The sequence below is a fragment of the Neopsephotus bourkii genome, unplaced genomic scaffold (genome assembly GCF_033783945.1).
Source record: "Neopsephotus bourkii isolate Nb327-2 ecotype Australia unplaced genomic scaffold, CSIRO-AGI_Nbou_v1 NB_1530, whole genome shotgun sequence".
Taxonomy (NCBI): domain Eukaryota; kingdom Metazoa; phylum Chordata; class Aves; order Psittaciformes; family Psittacidae; genus Neopsephotus; species Neopsephotus bourkii.
Genome location: NW_026902006.1, coordinates 18836 through 27597, shown reverse-complemented (window position 1 = coordinate 27597; position 8762 = coordinate 18836). Strand labels below are relative to the sequence as shown.

The 8762-nt window shown below is 53.2% G+C and overlaps 1 protein-coding gene across 3 annotated transcripts; it reads left to right on the top strand.

Moving 5' to 3' along the window:
- The first annotated feature begins 578 nt into the window (after positions 1 to 578).
- Positions 579 to 4152, top strand: LOC133221414 (coiled-coil domain-containing protein 81-like). 3 transcript variants are annotated; one of them, XM_061370276.1, is made up of 6 exons: positions 579 to 774; positions 1639 to 1860; positions 2311 to 2372; positions 2533 to 2686; positions 3058 to 3314; positions 3629 to 4152. In XM_061370276.1, exons 2-6 carry the CDS (start codon positions 1791 to 1793, stop codon positions 3716 to 3718), a joined length of 633 nt encoding a protein of 210 aa, XP_061226260.1. In that variant the 5' UTR covers positions 579 to 774; positions 1639 to 1790; the 3' UTR covers positions 3719 to 4152. The 3 variants fall into 3 exon arrangements, with proteins under 3 accessions (XP_061226260.1, XP_061226259.1, XP_061226258.1); XM_061370275.1 differs by lacking the exon at positions 579 to 774 and having other exon boundaries at positions 1516 to 1860; XM_061370274.1 differs by lacking the exons at positions 579 to 774; positions 1639 to 1860 and having other exon boundaries at positions 1869 to 2372.
- The last annotated feature ends 4610 nt before the right edge of the window (positions 4153 to 8762 follow it).

Below are 8762 nucleotides of genomic sequence, written 5' to 3'. Positions count from 1 at the left end.
CCAGCAGCTGCTAATACAGTTTCATCAGCCATTCCTGCTTTAGGACCTTGGTGTAACCTATGTATAGACTGTGGTTTTTCAGAAACTCCTTTTGGAGTGTTTTTTACAAGCTGCTGTGAAATCCCCAAGCAACCACAGATAAAAAAAATAAATGACTTCAAGACCTCTACCAACCACATTGGCAAATGACAGCTGTATTCCGTAAGTCATTTTTAATTTCTGTCCTTCAGTTTTCCTGTGACAAGCCTTCTGCATTCTTGGCATTAATAGGCAGAAAATAACTATATGCAGGTGACATATTTTGTAAAAGACTTTAGTCCCCTTTTGTAGATTTAGTCACTGCCACACTTTTCTCCCTTAGAAACACTCTCCTTCTCAGTACCTATTTGCATCGTTAATTTTGTGTAAATTGTGAGGCATCCCTTCACATAAGAGGAACGGATTGCTTTGCCTGTGTTCATGCAAGTATGTGTAGCAAGTGTAGGGGACTTCTAGCTCCTCCGTGTCAGAAGGCAGTGTCTGCAGTCCACAAAATACTGAGCACGTCAAAAGAACTAGGAGGGCTTTCAAGACAAATGGGTGAGGGGGACCTGTCCTGCCAGTGTCATGACAGGCCATGTGACCAGAAGAGCGGTGTCCCTTCTGGGGTACAGGCCATGGGGGCTTCAGAGCACAGCTTCTCTGCATCCAAACACCACTTCGTAGAGCTAAGCAGAGCTCCACGGCTGGTCCCAGCATGTCCTCAGAGAAGATCTGCACTGGTAAAAGAAAGAGGTGGGCTTCATGATCCTTGCACATGGAGAAATGAAGACTGAAGACACTCCTTAGTTGGGCCTTTGCTGACTCTCAGGAGCTGTCCAGTGGCCACCTGGTAGAAACTGGGTTCATCTGGGAAAGACAGAAATTTTTCAAAGAGAAAAAAACCCTTTCTGGGTAAGGTAAAATTACTGCGTGAAGAGAGAGGTATTGATCTGGAAGGGTAAAACAGCACTACCAGCAGCATATGAAGTCTTCATTAGGGACTGTATCGCTAGGACAAGGGGTAACAGCCTCAAACTTAAGCAGGGGACATTTAGGTTAGATGTAAGGAAGAAGTATAAGGAAGAAGTTCTTCACTGTGGTGATGGTGAGGCACTGGAACAGGTTGCCCAAGGAAGCTGTGAATGCTGTATCCCTTGCAGTGTTCAAGGCCATGTTGAACACAATCTTGGCTGACATGGTTAGTGTGTAGTGTCCCTGCCCGTGGCAGAGGCCTTGGAACTAGATGATCTTAGGGTCCTTTTTAACCCTAGCTATTCTATGATTCTGTGTGCGACTGAGCCAGGCCTGTGCTACTCCAGAGTCTATGCTGGGGCTCCTAATACTGAATCTCTTCCTTAATGACATAGCTGGTGGGATTGAGGGTGCCCTTAGCAAGTTTGAAGGTTCCACCAACCTGAACGCTTGGAATCTTTGGCCAAATATGGGTGGTGTTGTGAGGTGATGGATCCCTGCAGCCATGTGTGACATGACATGACATCACAGTGGGATACCCACAGCACAGCAAAACATTCTTGTGCCCACTTTGGTAACTGGGCGTGTTTCCCAGGGAGGCCTGGACAATGCTGTGGCTGCTCTTGCCAGCACTCTGATCTGCAGGAGCTGCCCAGCTGCACAGAGGAGGCGAGGGGAGGCTGCGGGAGAGCGTGGCAGAGTGACACGCAGTGAAGTGCTGAGGAGAGGAGCCCAGCAGTTCTGTAGCAGGAACAGCATCTCTTGCCCAGCTGCTGCCGTGCAGGGGGGCAAGGACGATGAAGTATCTGCTCTTTAAAGGCTTGGGGCCTGATGACTTGCCAACCCTGAAGCAGCTGACCATCAAAGGTAAGGCCCTGGCAGTGCTCTTCCAGGAGCACGCTCAGAGCCAGGATGATGCAGAAATCCTGCAGATAATGTGGAAACCCTAAGGCTGGGGCTGTAGCAGGGTCTTCTGGAGGGGACCAGTGGCTGCAAGGAGCACCCTGCCTGCAGGTGCCTTGGGCCTTGGGAGTGGCTTTGGCAGCTCAGGCGTGTAGCCACTGACTGTGTCAAAGGGCAGAATCCCCTTCCCCAACACACTGCAGATGCCTGACATTCCTGTCCTGGGCACAGGACGGACAGCTTGGAGGCTGGGGGCTGTCAAGAACACATCTGGGTACCCCCACCGGTGCAAGTGCTTGCTCAGGGCGAGAGCTGCTGCCTGCACTCACTCCACTGTCCCCTCCATGGGTAGCGGTGCCAGATGCTGGCTGTTACTGACTCAGTGCATGGCATTGTCTTTCCTTTGCTTTGTAGAAATCTGCCAAGTATGGGCTGGCACATCTAAGTACATCCGGAAACAGCTCTTAGAGAAGAAGGTGAGCTTTGCCTCCTGCCCATGCCCCCTCCTGCCCCTCCAGGCCCCCAGAGCAGGGCACAACTGCTCTGGTACAATCCCCAGGGGTACAGGAGTCACCGAGCAGCCTTCCCGCTTCTGCACACTCTGCCAATGCTCCCTCTTCTTGCTTGTGTTTTCAGGCAGTGGATGTCGGAATTGGAACATTTGCGCTTGTCCTCGTGCATGTCGGGGTGGGAGAGGACGAGGTTTTGCCTGTTGAGAGACCTGTGTTCCAGCTGTGCCGGTTTATGAAGATGTTTTACAAGCTGAAGTGTGCAAAGACCAAAATTCCTCGTAAGATGAAGGGTGCTTCTTCTATAGAGCCCTTGCATTTGTCTTGGTGCTCACATCTCTGTCATGTGGCTTAGCAATGGCTCTGCCAAACCGGAGAGAGCTGAGTGTGGGCACATGTACGGCAGCCCGGCGCCCTGCCTCTCCCTGAGAAGCCAGCCCCCCAGCTCACCCTACACTCCAGCTGCTTGCTCGCAGCAAGAGGCAAGGCCTCTCTGTGCCTTCCGTTCATCAGGTCCATGCTGGATACATGGCCGAAGCTGAGAGGGGACTGCATTCTGGCAGTGTTGCCCGAGGACTGGGCATAGACGGCAGTCCCTGAGTCAGCTGGACTATGATGGGAGTGACTTGGTTGCTTTGTGCTTGTTTCCCAGACGAGACACCAGTAGTTCAGCTGGACTTTGAGCAGATTGGGGCAAACATCCGCTTCCGCCCACAAATCGTGCAGCAATGCATACACGAGACCCTGCTTTTCTTTGCTGCGGCCATCCTAGACAAGAAGGAGGTGGAGTTCTTCTTCAGGAGCATTGGCATCCTTGCTGTGCGAAGAAATGTGGTCAGCATGACCTTCTTTGAGGATTGCTTGCTGGAGCTGGATGCCACAGGGAACATGCAGGCAGCTCTTCTCGGGGTGAGCTTGTCATTTCTCCAGGGCTCCTCTTCATAGCTGTGCGGCAAGGCTGGCAAAGCTGTCTTCTGACACTTTCTCTTGGCTGCCATCACCTTCATCGCCACCTGGCCTGGACAAGCTCTTGATGAGCAAGGCCAATTCTCAGTAGCATCTTGGCCCCTTCAAGGGAGGGATTAATGACATCAAGGGAGAGGTGGTGCGAGGCTTTCTGAGCGGCAAGCATTGTGCCTTTAAGCGGGGAAATGATTTGCCACCTTTGTGAACAACCTGCACGTGCCCTGGGCGTCTGCTGATGTGTCTCTGTCCCCTTGCAGAACCCCAAGATGATGAGGATAGTGGCCTTTGCTGGCAAAAACGATTATAGTCGGGTCAGTCAAGATGGGGTCATCGTGCTGCCAAGGTGAGCAGAACGGCTTCTGCAGTGGTCAAGGGAGCAGCGACTCAGCCCCTGCTGTGGGACGCTCTCTTGCCGAGGCTCCTCTCCTACCCAACTTAGGCAAGCCCAGTTTCCCGATCCGCTCACTGCTCATTCCCCCCTGGCTTGGAGAATGCAAAGTGGCCAGCCTCCTTGCAATGTGACCTGAGAGTGTGAAAGGAAGGCAGGCCTGTGGGGCTGCAAGCAGGGTGTGTGCTGGGATCATCAGCTCTTTGGCAGGAAGGCAAGGGGAGAACTGACAGAGGCTGAAGGAGACTGGGGGGCTCCTCAGGTCGCACAGAGAGCTGCATCCTGTAAGGATCTGGCAGTGGCTCTCAACGATGCCTGCTAGCAGCTTACTGGCTTCAGCTTCTAGGGAGCATGAGGCCCTTTCTCCCAGCTGGTGCCTTCTTCTTTCCAGGCTTATTGCAATCCCCTACCGATCGTCGGGCCATGCCGTGCCTCTGAAGCCCAAGAGAGAATCAGCACCTTGGGGAAATGGTGGCCGCAGAGGTAATGTCCCAGCTGAGTGCTAGCAGGGTGCTGTAGATGCTCGTCTCGTCCTCATGAAGGCAGGAGACTCAAGGTCACTGTGTAAGGTGTGGGAGAGAAGAAGGCAGCTCTGGGAGCCTGCACACCCGTCGTGGTCCATGTAGGTGACACCACCTGGAAGCTCTGAGCTGGAGCCATGTGCTGCAAAAGGGGCCTTGCAGCAGCTCTGCCTGGAGCCGTCAGCGAGGCTGGGCCAGGCCCGCATTGCTCTCGCAAGCCATGTGTGTGGATCTGAGGAGGAGGAAGGCTGGGGTACTTGCCACTGCCCAACAGGCCCCTGGGCTTCCCCAGCACTCCTCTGTCCCTCCCAGCAGTGAGTCCCTGCTGCCAGCAGAGGTGCGACAAGGTGCAGGAAATAAAACATGCCCCGCAGTGGCAGGTGGCTCAGTCGGAGTTTAGAGCTGGAGCAGATCCAGTGTGGGCAAGGGGCCAGGACCTTGAGGCCATGGCTCCCAGGGGTGGCAAGCACTGTCGGTAAGCCTTGAGTGGCTGTGCTGCGCCGCTGGCCAATGCAGTCCTAAAGATGTTCTTTGCTCTTCTCTTGCCTCCTGCTTGCAGTGAGTGTGCTGGATCCAGTGTTCCTGGCTCAGCAGAGAGTTTCTCTGGCCAAGCTGAAGGCTCAGGAATTGGAGCGGATTAAGGCCCTGGAAGCTAGCCGTGTCAGGTAAGCCTCCTGGAGCAGTGTGTGGCTGGGGGTGCATGGGCACACCGTGCCCTTGTGGTGCAAGAGAGAGGTTTCCCTTGGCCGGGATGCCTGTACTGATGTCAAAAGCCCCCCAGGATGTTGTCCTGATGGACACATGGTCCTCCTGCCAAGCTGCTTGGTGGTGCCAGAGCCAGGCGGCAGGATGAGAGTCCGTCCCAGAGCAACTGGCTCAGACTGTCTCCCGCAAGCTAAGCCTGCCATGTCCCTTCAGATTCCTGCCAGTAATCAAGGGGATGTCTCAGAATGAACAGAAGCAGCCCAGACCTGCAGCTCGGCGATCCGTGCAGCTCCCTGAGCGTGCCCTGCAGCCCTCAGGAACGGTATGCCCCAGGACTGTGCCAGCCTTGTGTCACATTTTGGACTCAGGGCTGGGGCAAAAGAGGCAGCAAGAGCTGCCCACCACCCCAGCCCTTCTGCCCTGCTCAAGCTGGGGGAGGTTTAATGCGGCATGTGTTGTGTGTGCATGGCACGCAGGAAATGAGCTCCCTGCATGCTGAGAGGGATGATGAGCGGCTTCAGCTGCTGATGGCATTCAAGCGTCAGGAAGTGGAAGCAGAAGTGCAGCGCAAATACCATGCCAGCAGAATGGGGCAGAGCGTGGAGCCAGGCAAGGTATGGCATGCACTTCACAGCCCGAGGAAGAACAGCGTTTGTCCTCCCCACTCCCTGGGAGGAGAGGAGGGAAGCTCTCCTGGCACAGCAGCGTGACAGCAGTGCTGTGGCAAATTGCCCAGGCAGGGCTCTAATGCGTGCAGGTGGCCGTGGGACAGGTGATCGGTTTCATTCCCGTACCCCTCCGTAAGGGGTCAGCACCCCTGCCTTGAAGATTAAGCCATGCCTGGGGAGTCACACGCCTTGCCTGAAGCCTTGGGATCTGTCCCAGCTATTGGTGGCAGTGCATAACGGAGCCTCTTCTGCTTTTGCAGAGCCCCTGCCGCTTCATGTTTGAGGATCCCTATTGCCCTCCCCACCTCCTGAGAAAGGCTTATGCCGAGAAGCTGAAGGAGAGGCTGCTGGAGAAGGAGGTGCTGCAGGAGGAGAGGGGCCAAAGCGCTGCAAGGCAGAGAGCATCCGAGGGGCAGGCAGAGCTGCACCTCTTGAAGAGAGCATGGGGAGGGTAAGTGTGTGCTGGCTCTGCAGAGGCCAGGGAATGCCTTTTGGACTCCCACTACTGGAGATGTCCAGGCTGAAGATGAAAGGCTGGCTTAGCTGACGGGGCTCTTCTGTCCCTAAGCGGGCATTCTTTGCTTGCCCTGCCCATGCAGCACTTTGTAGGCACCCAGCCCCCAGCTGCGATGCCTGCACTGTCCTGGGTATGGTCCCTGCCTGGCTTCAGCCCTGGCTGATCTGCATCTTCTCACTGGAGATGGGTTGGGGCACGGGGGCCCACAGGACACCACACTGAGCAAGGGACTGGCCTCAGCAGCTCCTCCAAGAGCTACTGGCTGAGTCAGGCTCTGGGGTGTTGTGGGCTTTCTTCCCTGGCCAGGAAGCTGAGGCCCATTCTCCTGTGTCCTTTAGCAAGCAGGAGAAAAGGAGGCTCTTGGAGCGCCAGTGGAAGGCCCAGGGGCTGCCAGGCATACCAAGAAGCTGCGAGGTTCCACGCTGTACCACGGAGGCACCAGAAGCAGGGACCTTAATCATCACGGCAGTCACCCCTGTCAGCAGGAGACCTTCTCGCAGAGGGAAATGTGCCAAATAAAGGCTGCTGGTGCTGGTGCCTGTGCCTGGCCAGAGTGAACGTGCTGCTCCCTGCATTGCCTGGCTGAATCTCTTTGAGATGTACTGAAATGCTTAACTTTGGGGTGTGACATGAGACTACATCTGTCATAGGTATCGCAAGGCCTTGCGAAAGCTCTAGTTCTCCCTCACGAACATCCCACACTGCATAACACTACATCAGCACTGGAAGACATGGACTAAGTTTTTTTCCATCCAAAATGGAACAGTTAGTTGCTTTTTCCTGAATGTTTTCTTGTGGAAACAGAATCCCTTTTTCCTCCAGATGAAGAGTGTTTCTGAATAAGCAACATTTTCAGTGGCTGATGGTGCGGTGCGGTGATCAGGTAAAGACAACACCAGGAGAAGGGTCAGAAAGCAGCGCTCAGAGACTGTGTCAGGGACCTGGGAATTTATTTCCTCTTTCTCCAACGTAAAGTATTGCTGTAACTTCGCTATTGCCGCCAGTGGGGTGGCCTCTTGCAGGGATGGGCAGAGTCCTACTTCCCTGGCACAAGCTCTGGGTGCTGCTTTCTCCCGCTTCTCCTGGTGTATTTCCTGGACCCCACGCCCCACTGATCCCAGGTTGGGTCCCGTTTAGACCTGTGATGAAACCAGCATCCCTTCCTTCCCGCCGCAGACTGCGGGTGAATAGAAAAGAGCAGGTCTGTGAAGCTTGAGGAGTCACCCCAAAATTACAGACCCACAAGAACTCTTGAGACACCCTGCTTCTGAGGATGCTTCTTCAGTTTTTTCCATCTGGGCCACAACCAGCAACTTCTGTCTAGAGCAACAGTCACAACAGGGACAGAAACTCACAAATCACTGGCATCACCAGACAGTGGCACAAACCACCCCCTTGTTTCGGGCAGCAGGGCATCACTCTTAATTTCTTCCAAAGACCACTCCGGCTCACAGCAGGTGCCTTTGCTAAACCATCGCTGCCTCGGTCATGATCAGCTGCTTAGTGGAAAAAATGAGTACTGGTACAGTGAGTGCAGCACCCTACAGCTCTCACTTCCCAGGTAAACACCACAGCTTGCTGGCAAAACAGCAAGCAAAGACTTTTCCAGGACAAAATGCAAACCTGTGCATTTCATAAGCAGTACATTTCAGGTCAGGGGGGAGTGGGAAAAGCAGAAAAGTTCTGGCAACAGTAGAATAATCCAAAGAATATTAAGCTCTGTAAGGGGTCAGCACCCCTGCCTTGAAGATTAAGCCACGCCTGGGGAGTCACACGCCTTGCCTGAAGCCTTGGGATCTGTGGGAGGCAGGCAATTCATCCAAAGTGGGTACATGCAACGGGTCTCTTTCAGTCAGAGACAAGCCTCCCATGAAAACCCTGAGCTGGCCACTGAAATCAGTCCCAGCCTGCAGCAGAGATTTGTATCAAAACTTTATCTCTAGTTTCACCATGGCAAATCTTATGCTACTTTATCAACTTTTGAAAGAGAAAGACTTCACAACGATCTTCCTTTCAGATGTGGATTTTCCTGGTTTTTGGTTGGTTTTGGCTTTTCTTTTGTGGTCCAGAGGGTAACTGCGGCAATCCAGGAAAAAAGTCTCATAAGTTCGTTTATGTTGGGCTTCATCCCATAAAAAAAAAAAGGAGAACGTTACGCTGCTTCTGTTACATCACTTTATAGCATGGATTTTTGGGTTTGGGTTTTGGCTTGTTTGTTTGTTTGTTTTTAACAGGATTTTCACATTTATGATATAGCTTAGCTCTGGCTGCCTTTGAATTTCCATTACGCTGGCACTGCTTACAATAGAGCTCTAGTGCAGCCTTGACATTTCCCTGTGCAGTGAACTAGATGGCAGGGCAGCAAGCCACATGAGAAAAGGTGGGAGCTCTGTTTTTCATAATCATAAGAGAAATGGAAATTGAGGATTTCATTAGCCCTTGCTCTCTGTAATTTGGAGAGAACAAATTACGGTTTACACTGCTTGCACACTTGGATAAATCCATCTTGATCTCAACCACCCAGAAATGGCCTGAAACCAGGGATCAGTTAACTCCTCAGTAAAAGCTCCTTGGTTTTAATTTGCAGGCTGA

Coding starts and splice junctions, on each gene's coding strand:
- LOC133221414 (XM_061370274.1), top strand. CDS start 2,100: ATGCCTGACATTCCTGTCCTGGGCACAGGACGGACAGCTTGGAGGCTG. Junction 2,373..2,532: donor AACAGCTCTTAGAGAAGAAG/GTGAGCTTTGCC, acceptor TTGTGTTTTCAG/GCAGTGGATGTCGGAATTGG. Junction 2,687..3,057: donor TGCAAAGACCAAAATTCCTC/GTAAGATGAAGG, acceptor CTTGTTTCCCAG/ACGAGACACCAGTAGTTCAG.